Raw genomic sequence first — 20,919 nt, forward strand, 5'->3', positions numbered from 1 at the left:
TTGATGTAAACTATAGTGATTCCCTGAAGTATTTTTTTCCCCAGGCAAATATCCCCCATGCTTTCAAGCATTCCTTCTATTATGAATGGTTTTCCAGACATGGAACCATTTGATCATCTCCTTGTATACATACTCCAGTCCTTAACAGTCCTTTGAAGTATAGGAGACAGATCATGACATATGGTTTTAAAAATCTGTAGCAATCAAGATGTAATTTTAATTTTAGAATTTGGCTCACTGTCTCCAAATACAATTGGTTTTTGCTGTGCAAAATTACCATGCGGTCTTTAAGAGAAATATATTATGTGAGGATTTAAAGGCTTATGCCCAGTGTCATAATTCTATACATTAATTTAAAATGATTACTAAGAAATAGAAAACATTTTTAATCTTGCCCCCCCAAAAAAGTAGGTTTAAAAGAACAATAGATTTGAAATAGTTCCTATGCATCAAAAAATGTTGACAGAACTCACCTCTACAATTGGAATCATATAGTGCAATTTGCAAAAGAAAGTTATCAGTTATTCTTTCTGAGGAAATAAAACACAAAAGAGGAAAACAAACACACACACATCTACAGTGAGTCCTTGGACGCTTCTGGCTTGTTAGTAAGACAGAACAGGGCTGCTATAATCACAGCCAGGCTGTCTCTAAGTAACAGTCCCTGTGGTATTCCACATTTCTAAAATCTGGGAACAAACCAAATTCATATTTTTAAAGACATTTTAACTCTACTTTCTGTACTTCAGCATCATGGCATTTTTTAAGGTTTTCTTTTTTTAATAACTAGAAGAAAATAAGGATATATATTTTAAAATGTGCCACATTTTGCCTGATCTTATAACTATTTCTGTAATATCTCTTATGTAGTTCAATTTTCTGATAACTCAGTTCCTTAAATAGTATGTTGTACCACAGAAATAAATTCATTCTTTAAAACCTAAATATGTTTATTTGTAATGACATCACATCTCACAATGTTGGCTAAACTTAATTTACATTCTCCAGTGTCTTCTTCCTGCTTGTCATTACACAGGCCCTCCCAGGATAATCCCATTCATGTGTGTAGCCTCAAATCTATCCACATAATCATGGCAACCAAATTTATTGCTCTAGCCCAATTTTTCTGCAAGGACATAGCTAGGAGCCTTGTGGCATTTCTACCCAAATAGTCCAACAGCCACTAAACAAGCACAAAGTGGAGCACCATGTGTCTTATAGTGGTGAGAATGGTTACTGAGTGCTTACTATATACCAGGTACCATCCTAAGTGCTTTACACACATTTTCTCATTTAATTTTCACAGTGCAATTACAAAATGGCACATTTATCTTATTTTATCTGAAATCCCATGAAAATTACAGCATCAAAATATGAAAGATACAGCAGACATTGTTTATTGAGCACTCGGTACCCTTTCCCTTCCCTTCTTCCTGGCCAGAAGAACATCAATCTTGTTCAGTGTATCAATATGCCAACCAGTTTCCCAGTCTCCCTGTCACAGAGCAAGGAGTAACCATATGATGCTGCGCAAAGCAATGAAGCACAAATAGATGTCTGTTCTTGGGTGGGCCAGGGAATGCAGCACAAACCTTACCCTTTCCTTCTGTCCTTTTTCTTGACTTACTTGTGAGTATTATATGCAGCTGCACTTTCCCCTTTTTGACCAATAAGGAAAGGCCAAGATAATCACCAAGATGTTGGTCCTGAGATCACTGAGCTACTGAACCAAGGCCTGTAACCAAGTACCTCCAGATTTCTTGACTGAAAAAAAAAATGAATTCTTATTTGTTTTAACCATTTTAAGTCCAACTTTCTGTTAATTTGCAGCTGAAAACATTCCTGATACAAAACTATAAACTGAACAAGATTTTGACAAATATTTATATGAAGAAAAGCAGATGGAAAGCAGTAAAACAAAGAATGCTTCAGCCTAAAGGCCTGGAAAAATAATTAGAAGCAAATCAGCTCACCCCATGGAAGCCCAGAAGACTCGGGATTTGGAGATATCAGGAACTGCAGAAGATAGCACCTTCAGATTTGACATCTGGAGGACCCCAACAAAGACCCGCTCCCTACTGTTCCTCAAGTTCACAAGTCTACAATTACATGTTGGAAGGTTTCCTTCAACTCCTATTTATTCCTGGCTGTCTGTTTTTATTTGCGACTAAATTACTGACAATATGATTTAAGGAAAGTCTGCAATATGACATAAAAAAGAAAACACTTTTTAAAAAAAGCAAAACATTTTTAAAAATGCAAGGAGAGGAGAGAGAAAAGAAAATGAGCCTAGAGGACACATAAATAATGCAAAAAGCAGAAGAAATTTTCAAAAAGAAAAACACAAGTAATATCCTCAAAGGTATTTGAAAAAAAAAAAGAATGATATGCTATGAAATGGAGCTGGCTAATATACAGTAACAGAAATAAACAAAAATAATAGAAAGGTTGAAAGACAAAGTTAAGGCAACTTCCCAGAGAGTGATGTTAAGAAACAAGGTACAAAAATGTTGAAAATCAGAGGATCAGGTCCACATAGAAGTTCTGAAAAAGAGACTGGAGAAGCGGGGAAAGTGGAGGTCAAAGAACAAACAGTCTCTCAGAGAAAGGGGAAGTCTCAGACCCTCTTGGTAAGAATGTCAATTAGGACAACCATTATGAAAAACAGCATGAAGTTTCCTCAAAAAACAAAACAAAACAAAACAAAACTAGCATTGGAACTACCACATCATCCAGCAAGTCTACTACTGGGTGTGTATCCAAAGGAAAGAAAATCAATTATGTCAAAGACATATCTGCACCCCCATAATCATTGCAGCACTCCTCACAATAGACAAGAAATGGAACAACTAAACGTCCATCAGGTAATGAATGGATCAAGAAAATGTAGTACTTATACAGCATGGAATACTATTTAGCCATAAAAAGAATGAAGTTCTGTCATCTACTGCAACATGGATGGAAGTGGAAGATGGTATGTTAAGTGAAATAAGTCAGGTACAAAACACCACAGTATCTCACTTTTATGTGGAAGTGAAAATGTTGATCTCACAAAAGTAGAGAAAAGAATAGTGGTTACCAGAGCCTAGGAATTACATGGATAGGAGAAATAAGCTTCTAATGTTCTATAACACAATACAATAACTATGGTGACAACAATTAGCTGTATATTTCAAAGTAGCTAATAGAGAGGATTTTGGCTCGTTACAGATGAACAAGAAATGTTTACATCATGAATATACCAATCCTGATCTGACCATTATACATTGTATATGTATTGAAATATCATACTCTATCCCATAAATATGTACAAGTATTATGTGTCAAGTTTAAAAATATATTTTAATATATATTAAATATATGTTAATATATATTAAATACTAATATAACATATAAACTACTATATGTGTGTACACATACACATACACACACACATCATTCTCCTCCTCCAAGACACCAGTATTTAAAGTTAAATTAAAATATGTACAAAATCAGGTGATTATAAAAAATGCAGAAAAAGAGGGATAAACTGAGCATCTAATGAGTTTTCTGAGAGGAATAAACAGTTGTAACAAACAATCCTTTGCATTCGAGTGACATCAAATCTCTTTTAACATCAACACTAGAATTTTTGGTACTATGCCTCCAAAATTCTGAGCAGATTATTTTTACCATAGAATTTTTTGTGACTCAAATCAGTCAAGCAGGAAGGTAAATGATGCAAATTTTCTTTCATGAACTTTCCTTGAAAGAATTCCTTTCTCTTATGGAAAATCATGTTTCTGAAAAATAAGAGAATAAACCAAGAAAGATATAAACACAAGATTAAGGAAACAGGCACCTGCACCACAGAAAAAGGGCAAAGGGAAGCTCCAGAGTGGCAGCTGTGCAGCATATCTAGACCCAGAATGGGGGGAGACAGGCCTAGGGGAATCGCATGATTGACAGGTTATGTGATGCACTTTGATGCTTGAAGGTAAATTTGTTGTGGGCTTAAAATATATATAGACAGGTACATAGAATTTCAGTTTAAGAAACATAGTAAAATATTAGATGGAACAGCATGAAATTGCTGTTTTACAGGTTTTGTAGGTTTCATTGTCAAATATTGGTAATTCCATATCAGTTACCTAGATTTACAGGTCATTAAATGATGGTGGAAATTTGCTTTAAATGCTCTAAAGATAACAAAAACAAAAGAAAAGTTGGAGGGATATATGAAACAAGAATGTCAGAAAGTTAACTGTTATTGAAACTGGGTAACTAGCACAGAGGTTTCACAGTCCTGTTCACTCAACTTGTGTAGATGCTAAACATCTCTTAATAAAAAATTGTAATAGGAGAAAAGCATGACAACACAAAAATGTATAACATTTCAATTTTTTCAGACAGCAGGAGGAATCTCCACTTAGCAATAGTCATATAAAATCCAGTTATAGGGGCTGCGTTGTGGCTCAGTGGTAGCGTGCCTAGCATGCATGAGGCACTGGGTTCAATCTTCAGCACCACATAAAAATAAAGACAATAAAGTCCATCAACAACTAAAAAAAATATTTTAAAAAATCCAGTTATAGAACTAATGAACACAGAACAAACAAGGATCAGTTAAAGAACTCATGTATACAAAAGTGGGGAAGGAGACAGAGACAATTTCACATCCCCGCTCTACCCCATCCTTTCTAAATTGACTCCACTGACTCTAGACTACACTAGAAAGAGTTTATCCAAGTTGTTGAAATTCCTGAGATCCAAAACCCAATGAAAGAACCACTTTTCTCTGCCCATCAATCCTATTCCAGTTTATTATTTTCTTGTCCAATCTAGATTCCAAGATTCGTAATTACACGCACACTTTTGTAAATACCCTGAAGTCCTTGCTCTCTCAGTTCTGCTCTTTGTAACTGGCAGTTTTTTAAAGTAAAGTACAGTTATAATAAGACTATTACTTACTTGTAAATAGTAAATACCAATTTAGTAGTAAATATTTTCTATTTGACAGTAAAATATGCTATATAATAGTTTAGTTGTTGACATCACTGCTGAAAGTTTGAGATCAGGAATATAAGGCACAGATGACTATTATCACTATTCCTCTTACTCAATATTGCACTTGAAGACCTAACCAGCAGCATTATGAGAAAAAGAAATAAAAGGTAAAAGGATTGGAAAAAGGAGAAATAAAGTTCTCCTATTCTCAGATGATACGTAAGATCAGCTACATAGAAAATTCAAAATAATCTATATATAAATTATTAGCAGCAATAAGTGAGTTTAGTAAAGTTGCTGGAAATAAGGCAATATGAAAAATTCAATTGTATTTTATACATTAGCAATAAAGAAAAAATAAAATGCTTAAATAGATAGTATTTATAATACATGAAAACTATCAGATACAAGCAGGGAGATATGCGAGGCCTTTATGCAGAAAATTATATCATACTATTTAAAGAACTGAAGAACAAAATAAAGAAGAGGCTTCTTACATTTAGTACATAAATTCTTCCCAAATTTATCTATATACTCAATGCAATTCCAGCAAAATTCCAACAGATTGTGGACCTTGACAACTAGATATATAAAACTTACAATGCAAAGTACTAGAATAGCCAAGGCAATCTTGAAAAAGAATAAATTAGAATAACTTGTTTACCAGTTGTCAAGACTTATAATAAAAATACAATAATTAATATTGTGTGGTATTAATACAAGGATAGAAAAACAGACCAGTGAAACAGGATAGAGAATCCAAAAGTAGACTCATGCCTATGACCTAGTTGATCCAAGGTGCTACGGCAAGGGAAAGAACTTTGCTTTAATTTAATTCATCAACCTGTGGGTTCATACCTCACACATATTTATTATGTGTTCTAGTTCACTACAAAAACTTCAAAGAACACATAAATGTATTGATTCAAACTAAAAATAAAAATTGTAAAGTGCTTCTGAATAATGAAGTCAGTTGTTACAAAACACTGGTACAATGAACTTAAAGAAACTAATGTGGCACACAAATCAATTATATTAGGTGAAGAGACCAAGTTCTGCCATTAAAAAGAGAAACGTTCACGTTGTGTTAAAACAATCCAAAAAGGACAAAAATACAGAGAATAACATAAAAGTATAAAAAAGAAAGATGAAATGGCAGGGAGCAATTGAACTGAAAAGGATTAAACAAAATAAAAGCAAACATTACAGTCATGTGCTGCATAATGATGTTCAGTCAACAACAGAACATACCTATGACGGTGGTCCCAGAAGATTACAATGGACCTGGAAAGTCCTATCACCTAGTGACATCATGCCATAATAGCTTCGTAGCCCAATGCATAACATATTTGTGGTGATGCTGATGTAAATAAATCTTCTGCACTGCCACTTGTATAAAAGTCTAGTATATACACAATTATGTACAATACATAATACTTGATGATAAATGACTGGTACTCATATGTATTTACTATACAATAGTTTTATTGTTACTTTAGAGCATACTCCTTCTACTAATTAAAAAATGTTAATTCCCCTGTACAGTGATGCACACCTGAAATTCCAGAAACTCAGAGGCTGAGGCAGGAGGATCTCAAGTTCAGGCCAGCCTGAATAACAACAAGAACCTGTCCAAAATAAGAAATATAAAGGGCTGGGGGAGATAGCACAGTAGTAGAGCACCCCTGGGTTCAATCCCTAGTAGTGAAAAAAAAAGTGAACTATAAAACAACACCAGGTATGCCATGTCTAAGGTCCTGGGTTCAATATCTAGCACTTCAATAAATACATAAGGGCAAAAATTATAAAAAAAAATCTATGGCAACAAATTTGAAAACTTAGAAAAATTTGGGTAATTTCTTAGCAAAATATAAAAGAATCTAAGCACCACCAGTGGAAAACCCCAATACACTAATCACCACAGACTAAGTTAGAAATGTGTTTGAAGGTCTACATTGAGATGGTATTAGGACCACATGATTTCATAATTTGTTTCAGCTAATCTAACTAAGAACAATTATTCCAACAATATTTGAATTATCCCAGAATAAATGAAAAGATAGAAAACTTCCTAACATGTTTCATGAAGCCAAAATTTTAACATTAAAACTTGATAGTGTACCAAAAAGAAAACCATAGTCTCATTTATAAATATAGATGCACAAGTTGTAAAGAAAATATTGGCCAAGCAATATTAGGTAATAACTCAAAAAAATAATGCACTGGGGGTTGGGATTGTAGTTTAGTGGTACATCACTTGCCTCATATGTGTGAGGCACTGGGTTCAATCCTCAGCACCACATAAATAAATAAAACAAAGGTATTGTGTCCATCTACAACTGAAAATTAAGAAAAAATAATAACACACTGGAATCAACCAGAGCTTAATTCCAGGAATACAAGTGAAATTCAATGTGATAAAGTGTGTTTATGAAAAACCAACAGCAAACATCTTTCCACTTGGTGAAACAGTAAAACTATTTCAAATAAAATAAAAAACAGACAAAGATGCCTGCTATTACTATTATTAATCAACATTGTTATGCCAGTACTACAAATGAAATAAACACTGAGAAAAAAAATACATTATTTTTTACAAATTGCCTAATTATATGTATTTAGAAAACACAATGAAATATAATTTTTAAAAACTAGTAGAATTGATAATAATAGTTGATAAAGTAACACTATGATGTAAAATAAATACACAAAAAAGTCATTGGGCTTTCCATATTCAAGCACAAACACCTAGAAACAGAATTAGGAAAAAAATATTCCATATACAATAATGAAGCTATCAGTAAAATACAAAGGAGTAAACTTATGTAGAAAAGTACAAAACTTATATGAAGAAAATCATATTAAAGGATAATTTTAAAATCTAACCAAATGGAAAGACATTCATATTCTTATATGGGAAGATATAATAGCATAAAAATGTCAATTCTCTTGACATCATAAAAATGTCCAACTAGAAATTTGGTCCAAAATACAGGCCTAGTAAACACATGCTGCACGACATAGAGTATGTTTAAGTTACCAGAAGAAAATCAAATGTGGAGAGAGGTTTACACAAGGGACAACTGGCATGGAAACCCACCAACCAGAGCTTAAATCAATTAAGCTCTTCAATTGCCCCTTCAATTCCACTGCTTGCGGGACCAGTTGGGAGAAATGCTTCTGGTCAGGAACTTGGAAGGGCAGATGCGGGAGCAATTGGAGACTGAACCAGAAAACGTGGGGTCTGCAGGTGATATAGGAGACTAAGAATTGGCTCCCCCACCATATGAGTTGAACTCAGGGAAGATCCCTGGGGTACAGTCTTTGAGCGTGGACCAGCAAGTACTGGGCGCTGCAGATGCACTGACTTAAAATCTCTAGACCAATTGGCATTCAGCAAAGAGCCTGGAGCCTGCAGAAGACTAAACCCTGCCTCCAGGAATTCCGCCTACCAGATTACCTCTCTCACTCCAGCAATCCAGAGGGTGGAGCATCACACTCCTAAAACGTCTGAGAAGCCGAGAATACTTTGAACTACAACAGAAAGAATTCTTCAACTTTTCATCAAAAAAATTTTTTTATTCTTTTTCACTGTTTAATTGTGACCTTTAAATACATAGACATATATATATACATAGTTTCCTATTTTTTTTCTTCTCATGTCTAGCATTTTTAAAAAATATTTTTTTAGTTGTTGATGGACACAATACCTTTATTTTGTTTATTTAGTTTGTTTATGTGGTGCTGGGGATCGAACCCAATGCCTCACACATGCTCGGCAAGTGCCTGCCACTGAGCCACAACCCCAGCCCCTCATGTCTAGCATTTTTGAAGACAATTATTTTACTTGGATTAGTTTTTTTGTGAACTAGAATGTTTGATTAATATATTTTAGTTTTGTTTTATATTCTTTTATTTTTTTAATTTAAATTTTTGCTTTATGTATATTTTTTCTCCTACCTGGTTCCCTTGATTCTCTCTTCTCTTCTGCTAACAGCCAATCCCTATTATTCTCTCCATCACCCTTCTTTTAACATTTTACTTCTGTCTTCTCTCCTCCTCCTTCATAATCATCACACCCTATATCACTTCTGTTCTCTCTCTGTCCACCATTTGAAAATGTAAACCCTTTTGCAAACTTGCTGTTATTATAGGCTATACCTGATCATATAATTTCTGTTTATTATTATAATTAACATTGTAGACATCATAGTAAGAACTATTTGGTTTAATGCTGTAAATTATTTGCATTGGTTTTTGTTATTACTTGTCTCCCCCTAAACAGTGAGGTACTAGAAACCTTCACAGACACCATAAGTCCACAGAATAGAAGAAACTCTACTGCCTTAGAAACTCTACTGTTAGATAGGTAGACACGCAAACAACATGAAAAAGCAAGAGAACAAATCACCCCAAGCAAACCAAGATACTCTGATAACAGAATCCATCAATACCACAGTGGAAGAAATGTCAGAGAAGGAGTTTAGAATGTACATCATTAAATTGATCTGTGAAGTAAAGGATGATGTAAGAGAGCAAATACAGGTAGCAAAATAGAGAGATAGGGAGATAAAGAGATCTCAATAAAGAGAGATTTTGAAAAAAAAACAGAAATTCTTGAAATGAAGGAAACAATAAACCAAATTAAAAATTCAATAGAAAGCATCACCAATATACAAGTTCACTTGGAAGAAGTGGCAAAGAAGACAAAACATATAATCTTGCAAATAGAGTTGACCATGGAGAGAAGATGTTAAGAAACCATGAAAAGTACTTCCAAGAATTATGGGATAACTAAAAAGACCAAATTTAAGATTTATCAGGATAGATGAAAGCATGAAGATACAAACTAAAGGAATGCACAATCTTTTCAATTTAATAATACCAGAAAATCTTCCAAAGCTAAAGAATGAAAAGGAAAATTAAATACAAGAGGCTTATAGGACCACAAATGTGCAAAATTACAACAAACCCACATCAAGGCACGTTATAATAAAAATGCCTAGCATACAGATTTTAAAGGCTGCAAGAGAAAAAAAAATCAGATGTATAGGGGGAAATCAATTTGGGTCTCAGCTGATTTCTCAACCCAGAACCTCAAAAATAGGAGTTCCTGGAATAATATATACCAAGCTCTGAAAGAAAATGGATGCCAACCAACAATCCTATATCCAGCAAAATTAAGCTTCAGATTTGAATATGAAATAAAAACCTTCCATGATAAACAAATATCAAAGGAATTTGAAACCAGAAAACCTGCACTTTAAAATATTCTCAACAAAATATTCCATGAAGATGAAATTAAAAAAAAAAAAAGTAAAAACCAGGAAAGGAAGGAACTACACTTAAAAAAAATACTCAAAGAAGAAACTAATTCAAATTAAAAACTAGAAATAAACAAAAATGACTGGGAAGATAAATCATATCTCAATAATAACTTTGAAGATGCTCAAGCTAACTAATAATTAGAGAATTGCAAATTACAGTGAAATAACAATCACCCAATAGCCAATCAGATAAAAAGAATAGAGAGCAATCATACCCATTGCCAACAAGATTAGGAGGAACTGTTTACAGCTGCTCTAAAAGCACTTTGATGAATTTTTTACATTAAAAATACATAGACACTTCAACCAACAAATCATGCCCTTGGGAATCAATCCCATAAAAATAAATTCAATAGGGCTGGGGTTGTGGCTCAGTGGTGGAGCATGTGTGGGGTATTGGGTTTGATTCTCAGCACTGCATATGAATAAATGAATAAAATACAGGTCCATCAACAACTAAAAAGTTTTTTATTTAATTCAATAATAAAACGTTGATTGTAGTATTGGTCTCATTGTAAAAAACAAGAAACAAACACAAAAAGGGTTCCTAGCAATAGGTAATAAATAATGGTTTACCTAACTGTGTAAGTTAAGCAGCCATTAAAAAGAATGAATTCGAGTTACACAATTTGGCTCAGAAGGATTTTCTGGATATATCTTTGAGTGATAAAAGAGAGAGGTAACTTAGTAAGACCCTGTCTCAAAAAATACAAAGGGTTGAGGATGTAGCTCAGTGGTAGAGCACCCCTGGGTTCAATTCCGAGTAAGGAGGGGAAAAAAAAGTGAGGTCAAGAGAAGGGCATATACTATGATCCTATTATAAACATATGTGTGCCTACATGTGTGTGTGGGGGGGGGGTGGACAGAGAGAGAATGTGACCATGAAGACAAACACAGAAGGATACCAGCTTGCCAACACACATTTCTTTACACAGGGGGGTAAAGAATGCAGAAGTTGAAAAGGGAAAAGGGGAACATATTATATGATTTCATTCATGTTATGCCAATTACTCAAATGTCTGCTCTAATGTGGATTAGGAATACAACACGATTGGAATGGGCTTCCATCCTGCCAGGCATGGTGGCACGTGCGTGTAATCCCAGCATCTCAGAAGGCTGAGGCAGAAGGATTCAAGGCCAGCCTCAGGACCTTAGCAAGGCCTAAGCATCTTGTGAGACCACCTCAAAATAAAAAATTAAAAAGGGCTGGGGATGTGGCTCAGTAGTTAAGCAAACATGGGTTCAATCCCTAGTGCCACACACACACAAAAAAAAAAAAAAAAATCAAAAACAAAACATCCTCCACATGGTCTCCATCTTTAAACTACTTCATAACCATTTGACATTTTCTCATCCATTGAACTTATCCATTCTGTACAATGTAAATCTCACAATCTTTTGTGCATTTTCTGGTAATTCTCTTGAAAAATATTATTGTTCATTAACTCTTTTTTAAAAATCATTTATTTTTTAGTTGTAGTTGGACACAATATCCTTATTTATTTTTATGTGATGCTGAGGATCAAACCCAGTGCCTCACCCATGCTAGGCAGGCGCTCTACCAATGAATGAGCTACAGCCGCAGCCCTGTTCATTAACTCTTAACCCACATTTTATGTAATTGAATTTTTGGGCTTTTTAAGCCAGGATGTGATTTTACACATAAATTTAAGTATGTACCCATATATAAATAAATTAGAAAATGGAGTTAGTAATTATATGTTTACTTATTATTAGAATGTCCCATAAAATGAAATACAAGTTACAGAAAATATGCATGAAGTATACCATTTTGGTAATAACGAGCAAAACCTTAACCATAAATGCACATTTAAATAACTTGAAATGAAACAGAAAACTGTTAAAACTATTCACAAAGCCACTGGCACGTGTTACATAAAGGGGCAGAGTACTATCACTGCCTTTATAACTCTTTGCCTTATATTACTTCATTGTATAATAAGCCAAAAAGTAATGCTTTTGAAATCTGAATATATTAAGTAATGAAAACAGAGACAATTCATAACCAATAAAATAAAATAAAGTAGGTAATACTGTCTACCTCATAGGATCTGCTGTAAAGATTAAATGAGATAATTTATATAAAGTGCTTAGCATATTCCCCAATATGTAAATGCTGAAAAAAATGATAGCTATTTTTTATTTTTTAAAAAAAAAGATTACAAAGAACATTAGAAATGATGAAGCTGAAGAGACAAAGCCTTTGAAAATGACATTGTGTCCACAGGACACTATTCCCCATATTACTGAATCTTATCTCCATTGACTGCAAGGATTCATATGATGGTAACCTGAACACACTCTCACTGACAGTAAAAATAAAGTCGCAAGTAAATATATAAAGCACTTACATTAAAAGGAGATGGTGATCTTTTTGCCTTGAAGATTACTTTAACCACCATTCCAAGGCTATATGCTTCTATCCCAAAACTTCAAATGAGAAATATGTGGGCCCTGGACAACAGGGGAGACTCACCAGGACAAATTCATACAGAATGGGGAGTCAGGCAGTTGCCTCTCCTGAGGCCTACCCAAGGGAAATTCCTAAACAAGAAATTTCACCCTACCTCTGGATTTCTTTGCTAGCCCACCTAGAAATCTGAGTTTGTTTACAATCTACAAACTAAATCTGGCCCATCAGTACTATTCCTATTGTCCAGTGAAATTCACACACATGTTATTAGTCTTATTACTCACATGGAATTGACCTTGTCTTCAGGACCTTGTACTTGGCCTGTCACGGTGCCTTTGCTGGTATTCTTCACCCAGCCAACCACTCCTATTTTCTTAGCTTCACCTTCTGTGTACTGGTTTCAGGAGAAAACAAAAGAGATGAAGTCAATCATGAAAAGTCTGAATTCATAACATATTCTATTCCAATATTCAAAATGTTAACCTGATAATATTTTTATTCTAAAATATAGTCTACGCCAACACTGGCAGAGCTGAACCAGTCACACCTCTATTTAATAGCAAGAACTTTCACTTGAATGGTATCTTCTATTAAATTCCTCTTTCAGAACAACACATTGCAAAAATAGAAACTAATAGTAGAAATTATTTCAGAACCAGTTTCTGTGATGTGTTTTGGGATCTATAAAATTCAGCCACATTGCCCGCAGGCCTGTGGACACTAAAATTGCATTGTCAATCTGATGCATTGTCATCAATCCAAGATTCTCAATCACTGACAAGAAACATCCTGTTATGATCAACATTAAGCATTCAAGGGCAGGAACAAAAACTAAAACACTTCGAAATTTCCTACAAAAATGAGGGAAAATAATTTTAACAAGAAAATTAAACTATCAAGAACACTAGCCTACACAAGTTGGACTGCAGAATTATCGTAGATTAAAAGATTCTGATGGGTTTTGATGGCTCTGGATTTACCACAAAAATGTTATAATTGTTTATGGATAAATTTCTCTTTCCTATGATTCATATATATATAGTCATGAATGGATCTTTATGTTTATTTATTTGTATGCAGTGCTGAGAATCAAACCCAGTGCCTCACACATGCTAGAGAAGTGCTCTACCACTCAGCCACAACCCTAGCACCCCCACCCCCTGTGATTCTTAATAGTTTCTTTAAATTCTTTTCCCAGTTTCAAATTCAGTTATTCTACTAAAAATGAAAAAAAAGAAACATTTTGATTTTGAATTATTTTAACCACATTATTCTAAAACTTCTTGTGGATCCAGTCAACCTGAAGTTTTCAAAACTATGCTCTTCACCTGCTTGGAGGCTAGGCGATCTATACTCCACAGACTCAGCAAGATGAAGCAACACAAACCAAAATCATTTTATTAATTTTTAATTATTTTTATTTTACTTTGTACTATTTTCTACCAATTTTTGCTCAGATGGATATAGGAATTGGCTCGGAACATAATTCAAGATAATTATGAAAATGGAGACAATCTGAGTTGTGGAGGATGGAGTTGTCAAAATATATAGAGGCTTTACTGTTAGGAAAGTGTTGAAACTAACTCTCAGGGGTTGGGGACCAGAGACCTAATCAAGTGACTCCCAGCAGCAACAGTAGGTGAAAATACAAGCCACAGTTAACTTTTAGGAAAAGAGTATTTTAACAAATAAAAATTTAAAAAGAGAAAAGGAAATATAACTGCTGAAAACCTGGGAACTGCTTTCATATTCCACATTAGCATTTTTCATTCTGCAGTGCTAGATATGCTCTCTTGCCTGGAGCATTTTTCTATCCAGAACACGTGAAAGAGCCCCTACTTTGTACTCAATATATCTGATCAAAATGTTTAATTCAAATCAACCAAGAGAGGTGCTTTTGAAATTCAGAGAAAATATTAACTAATAAATAAGAAGGCTGTAATGTTTCTGACTATTTTTAAAGGACAGCTTTAATAAAACAGTAATTTCAAAGATATTCATATACATCTTCATTTGCTGTCAAGGGCAGTAAATAAGGAGTAGGCTAGCACTATGCAGAAAATTGCACTGTCTCTGATTAAAAATAACAGGAAGCAAGTGAAAAAATAATAAAGTGTATTGACTTACCATTCTGAAGCAAACACCTGTATAAAAGAAAGATAAAAAGAAATGTCAGCATGTCTACCTTTTAAGAAAAAAAACTATATTTCCTAACTTAATGTTCATCTATTTATTAGAGGGTAAGTAAAAGATAAATAAAACATTCAATATCTGAATGTATTCAAAGGGCATTGTTCAAAAGTATTCTCTTTAGCCAAACACAGTGGCCAATGTTTGTAATTTCAACAACTAGGGAGGCAGGAGGATTACAAGTTCCAGGACAGCCTGAGTAACTTAGTGAGACCATGACTTAAAATAGAAAATAAAAGGGGCCGGGGATGTAGTTCAGTAGTAAAACACCCTAGGTTCAATTCCCAATACCAAAAAAAAAAAAAAAAAAAAAAAAATATATATATATATATATATATATATACACACACACACACACACACAGACACACATATACACACAGATATATATATAGTGTAGGTATATAGATATATAGGTATATATGTATATATATTTTTAAATAAAAAGAGAAAGGGAAGTTTTTGGAGAAATATAATATAGTAACACTCTTTAAGACCAAAGTATAACGAAATTCTGAACTACATTCTGAATCTGTTGTAAAATGCTAAATAGAACAAAATGCTTATTATAAGGACAGTTGAGGATACTTAGCTTAAAATTTACCCATCCTTAGATTTTAGAATTTTTTTCTTTAAATACAATAACTAAATTCAAGTTTAAATAAACATTTATATTTTCATTTTATTTCTGTTAGTAACTAGAACCAATGAAGCAATATCAAGAAATGATATTCCTGACCATGACTGGGCTTCAGAAGCTTCAGTACTAATTAAATTAACTAAAATGGAAATAAGCCTTAGAATCTTTACAGTGTAGATTACATTATGTTCATATTTCAAATCATATAGGTTAGGTAAAGTTGCTGGTGCTGATTATGTTTTCTCCATATAAACTGTGTTAGATGGGGCTGTTCCATATTGATAATTACCATAGTATCTTATACTTCCATTATCCATCCTACAAAACTGTGTGAGTGCCATCTTAGACACAAGTCAAGTAAGCTATGGGATTTCCTATACTAGGTTGTTTGGAACCAAACCTTCATACAAGGAGAACAGGGCCCTAATACAGGGGTAAAAAAAAGAGGCAAGCTGGTTCCAAATTACCAAGGATGTATGTTTATCATTTGAGACCTGGTAGGAGAAAGGGAAGTCCTTCTTACATCTCTCCTGGGAAGTGCAGCAATGATCCTATACAACAGAGCTCAGGTCATTCTTGCAAATTGCAACTTGGAAGACATTCAATCCAAAAGGATGCATAGAACTGGCTTCTCAGGAATAGATTTGCCCCACAGTTGAGATCCTACCTGAGAATTGGTCAAAATGGGTTTAAGAAGCATCAGGAATATGGCAGGTGCAGAAATACAGAGCTTGTTGAGTACTATTTAGTTTTTATTCCCACCTAGAGCACATGAGAAATTTGGAAATCTTTTTCCAAATTGAAAAAAAAAAAAGGAGTTTAAATTTAGAGGACAGAAGAGAGCATAGCAATTAAAAATATTTTTAGAACGTATAAACAACTGTGGAAGATCCACACAATGGACTACTCAGAAATCAAAAAGAAAGACCTATGGATACAAGCAACAATTTTATGAATTACATGTTGAATCAAATGCATTGTGCTAAGCAAAGGAAGCCAGACTCACACATAATGTGTAATCCCACATTCTGAAACAGGCAAAACTATAGACAGAAAACAAATTAGTGGTTGCCAACACCTAGGCATAGGGGGACAGTGCTACAAGGAAGCATGAGGGAACTTTTGGGGGGATGGAACTGTTCTTTATCTAAACTATGGTGGTTGTTACGTTATTGTATGCATTGGTTAAAACTCATTGAATGTACAGCAAAAAGGGTGAGTGTCACTGAATGTAAATTATACCTTGGTTGAAAAAAATTAAGAAAAAAAAAACATTATGAAGTCACAGGGGATAGAAAAGCTGGTCTCCAAAGAGGCCAAAAGATATTGCTTCTACACACAGCAATTGAGCCTGGTTAGGAGCATATAGAAGACTAGTAGTTTAGATATTTTTATAGTTTTGTAAGCAGATTTATAACAACTTTTCCTGATGGTAGTATACTGTAGTGCCAAATGAATATGAAGAAAATAGAGCAGCCAAGCAATGAAGACAGGAGAGTATCACAAATGGAATTTTTATAGGGCTATAAAAATATTTTTAAAGATACATGTAAAACTTGGAGGAAGGATGAGTGGGAAGTATTGATCTGAAGGAGAATCAGAAAGGCAATCTGCTGTATAGATGGAAGGAAAGACATTAGCTAATAGATGATATAAAAGGAATCAGCAGAAAATTCAAGAAACTTCATGTCAACCCAGACCATATAAAAAAGAAAGACACAACAGGAGGGAAATTCTACAGGCAATAGTCTGAAATATTTTCACTATATGAGTGAGGGATTCTGAAACACAGTAAGATGCTGACCAATAAGTAGATTGACAGTTTGGATCATGTTCCTCTCCCCATTCCTCAGCAGTAAAAGCTCTGTGTATTCAAATAGCAACACCTGAGAGTTGTTATAGAAAATCAAATCTAGGACTCCTTCTCAGACCTACAGAAACAGAACTTTGTAGGTAATATCCAGAAATCTGGTTTTAACATAATTTCCAAATGATTCTTATGCATACTGAAATTTAGAACCAGTAAGTGGCCCCAACTTACAGGAGATATAGAAGAGATCTGGAAAGGGTTTGTTTTCCAGGACAAGGACAGCATCACAAAAATGAAAACCAAAATCTTATAGGGTACTGCACATGGGATAAATCTCCTACTGTCTCTGGTCCAAGTTGTGTTGATGATAAGTCATGTACATGCATACTAGTTTTGCCTCACCTGTTTTACAAGTCAGCAACACTACATGAAAGAAACAATAGATGATGAAAAGGCAAAACCCCCTCTCCAGCACCCTACTTGGACCTGGAGTTGTAGCTGCCTAGGCAGCCTGTCTCTTAGATTGCTCCTTCCATCCTTACAACCTATTGCTAGAAATACTGGAGCTGCCCAGAGAGGGAAGATGACAACACACAACACAGCGAAGAGCAACGTCCTTTCAGCATATGAATCCCAAACACCCTTCCACCATCTATTCACTGGTGAAAGAAAAACAAAGGACATTCGCTTTTTGTGAAGGGGTTGTAAGAATTTTTATAACAGGTATCAAACACAGATATTCTACAAATTATGTATTGTCAGATTAAGGAAATTACCTAAATCAGTCTATTGACAGAATTTTTTTTTTTACACAGACATAAGCTAGGATTCAGGCAACTTAAATATATTTAATAAGCATACAGTTAGACATTGATTATTCACTTGACAAAAATCATATTAATTGTCTAATTCTAAATGCAAGTAATGAGATGGGTATATAAGACATAGTTCCTGCATCTAGGAACTTAATCTAGTCAAATAGGAGAGGTAGAAAAGTAAACAGGCTGAGTATGATTCCATTGTGTATATATGCCCATTTTTTTTTATCCATTCATCTATTGAAGGGCATTTGGTTGGTTCCACAGTTTAGCTATTGTGAATTGTGCTGCTATAAACATTGATGTGGCTTTGTCTCTGTAGTATGCTATTTTTAAGTCCTTCGGGTATAGACGGAGGAGAGGGATAGTTGAGTCAAATGGTGATTCCAGTCCCAATTTTCCAAGAAATCTCCATATTGCTTTCCATATCAGCTGTACCAATTTGCAGTCCCACCAGCAGTGTATGAGTGTACCTTTTTCCCTACATCCTCACCAACACTTATTGTTGTTTGTATTCATAATAGCTGCCATTCTGACTTGAGTGAGATGAAATCTTAACAGTAGTTTTTGCAGGTAAATGGATGGAGTTAGAGAAGATAATAGTAAGTGAAGTTAGCCAATCTCCCCAAAATAACAAATGCCAAATGTTTTCTCTGATATAAGGAGACTGATTCATAGTTGGGTAGGGTAGGGGAGCATGGGAGGAATAGATGAACTCTAGATAGGGCAGAAGGGTTGGAGAGAAAGACAGGGAGCATGGGGTTAGAAATTATGGTGGAATGTGATGGACATTATTATCCAAAGTACATGTATGAAGACCTGAATTGGTGTGAATATACTTTGTATACAACCAGAGATTGAAAAATTGTGCTTTATATGTGTAATAAGAATTGTAATGCATTCTGCTGTCATATATAAATTTTTAAAAATTAATAATAAAAAGAAAAGTAAACAGGCAATTAAAATTGCTGTAGAATGCATAAACCTGGATGCAAGTGAGAGTTTACCAGATACATGATCCAAGTTAAAGATTGGATCTTAAGAGTTGAGACTTCAATCTTGAGCAAATATTGGTATGATGAAAGTAGAATAACATTACAAATGGAAGAGCTGTGTAAAGGCCCCAAGTTGGAATTTTGGCACATTTGGATACCACACATAGTTAAATACTCACAACCATACATTCCCTTATTTTCAAAATTATTTCTAGGCCCCAAACTTTACTGGAGACTTATTGAAAAGTAGTTCAGTTCTGCTCTCACTTTTATAGAGGAATTGGTATAAATGTTTTTATACCTAAAGTTTCCATAATCCAACTAATCCACTGCAAGAACCTCCTTAATAGTCTCCCTGCTTCTAGTTCTGCCTCCTAGAATGTATTCTTCATAAAGCAGCCAAGGTGGTTGGCTTTTCTTATGTAAAATCAAATAACTTCCATCCCCTGCTTAAAATTCTCCAGTGGTTCCCCATGATATTCAAAATGAAATGTATCCGATTACCAGAGTCACTGGGCCCCTTCCTAATGCCTCTACCTTTATCTCTAGCACTCCCTCTCTCTTTATTCCAGTCAGACTGCTCCTGGGGACTCCTTACACATGCCAAGCACATTCCTCCCTCATGACCTCTGCACTAATTATTCCTTCTGCCTGAGATGCTCCTTGTCTGGGTCTTAATGACTGGTTCCTTCTCATTACTCCTCTCCACACAAATGTCACCTCCTTAGAGAAATATTTCCTGACTGATTTGTCTAAAACAGCAATGCTCCCGTTTCCTGCACACACATACACACATGCATACTATCGATTACCATATGATATTATTATGTATTTATTTATGTATTTTCAAATTCCTGTCTTCACAATAAACTATTAAGTTCCATGAGGGCAGGATTTTTCCTGTCTTGTTCACCTAGCACCTAGACAAAAGCTAAGTTCACAGTTGTTGAATAAATAGATAAAACTAGCTGATGAATATTTAAGTGACATACTTAGGTACCCCATAATAATTCATTATTAATATCACAAATATACATATAACCATAATGACTAGAATTTAAATCTGTTTTTAAAATGGTGACGCTAAATATACTGCATTAAAGTTCTGGAAAGAATCTCAATTTTACAAGTAGAACTCTACATAAGTCATAATACATAGTGATTGAATATTATATTATATATATATATATATATATATATATATATATATATATATATTTATACATATATGCACACACAACTATAAAAGATAGCAAGATGTTACTTGATAGTGCCTCAGTTGACATTAGGCATGTACATAACATTAGGCTTATACACAGTGCATATATATATATATATATATATATATATATATACACATATATATAACAGATATAACCATGATAACTAAAAAAAGAGAAATGTTTAAGTTGGTTGTCTTAAAGAACCTTCAGGATTTGGGGTGGGAAACTAGAGCAGGATGTGGTTTTCATCATCAATCCTCTTATACTGTTTTACATGTTATAAATTCATGTGTGTATGCTAATTTGATTTAAGTTTTTGAAGTTTTAAATTTTAAAGTGTTTGTAACTATGAATGGTAAGGATACACACATATGTAGTTACTTTAAAAATCTTAAAATGGCAGAGTATGGTGGCACACGTCTGTAATCCCAGTGGCTCAGGAGGCTGAGGCAGAAGGATCTTAAGTTCAAAGCCAGTCTCTAAATAAAATACAAAAA

General features: G+C 34.2%; 1 protein-coding gene across 2 annotated transcripts in view; it reads right to left on the reverse strand.

The window, feature by feature from the left end:
- The window catches only part of Acyp2 (acylphosphatase 2), a 149,808-nt gene that overhangs the window by 118,095 nt on the left and 10,794 nt on the right, over positions 1 to 20,919 (reverse strand). For both annotated transcript variants that reach the window (XM_013357166.4, XM_005322002.5), the window contains exons 2-3: positions 14,875 to 14,891; positions 13,032 to 13,141 (exon numbers count right to left, since the gene is read on the reverse strand). In XM_013357166.4, the coding sequence (XP_013212620.2) occupies positions 13,032 to 13,141; positions 14,875 to 14,891 (127 nt within the window). The remainder of the gene's footprint in view (positions 1 to 13,031; positions 13,142 to 14,874; positions 14,892 to 20,919) is intronic.

This window comes from Ictidomys tridecemlineatus, chromosome 12 (genome assembly GCF_052094955.1).
Source record: "Ictidomys tridecemlineatus isolate mIctTri1 chromosome 12, mIctTri1.hap1, whole genome shotgun sequence".
Taxonomy (NCBI): domain Eukaryota; kingdom Metazoa; phylum Chordata; class Mammalia; order Rodentia; family Sciuridae; genus Ictidomys; species Ictidomys tridecemlineatus.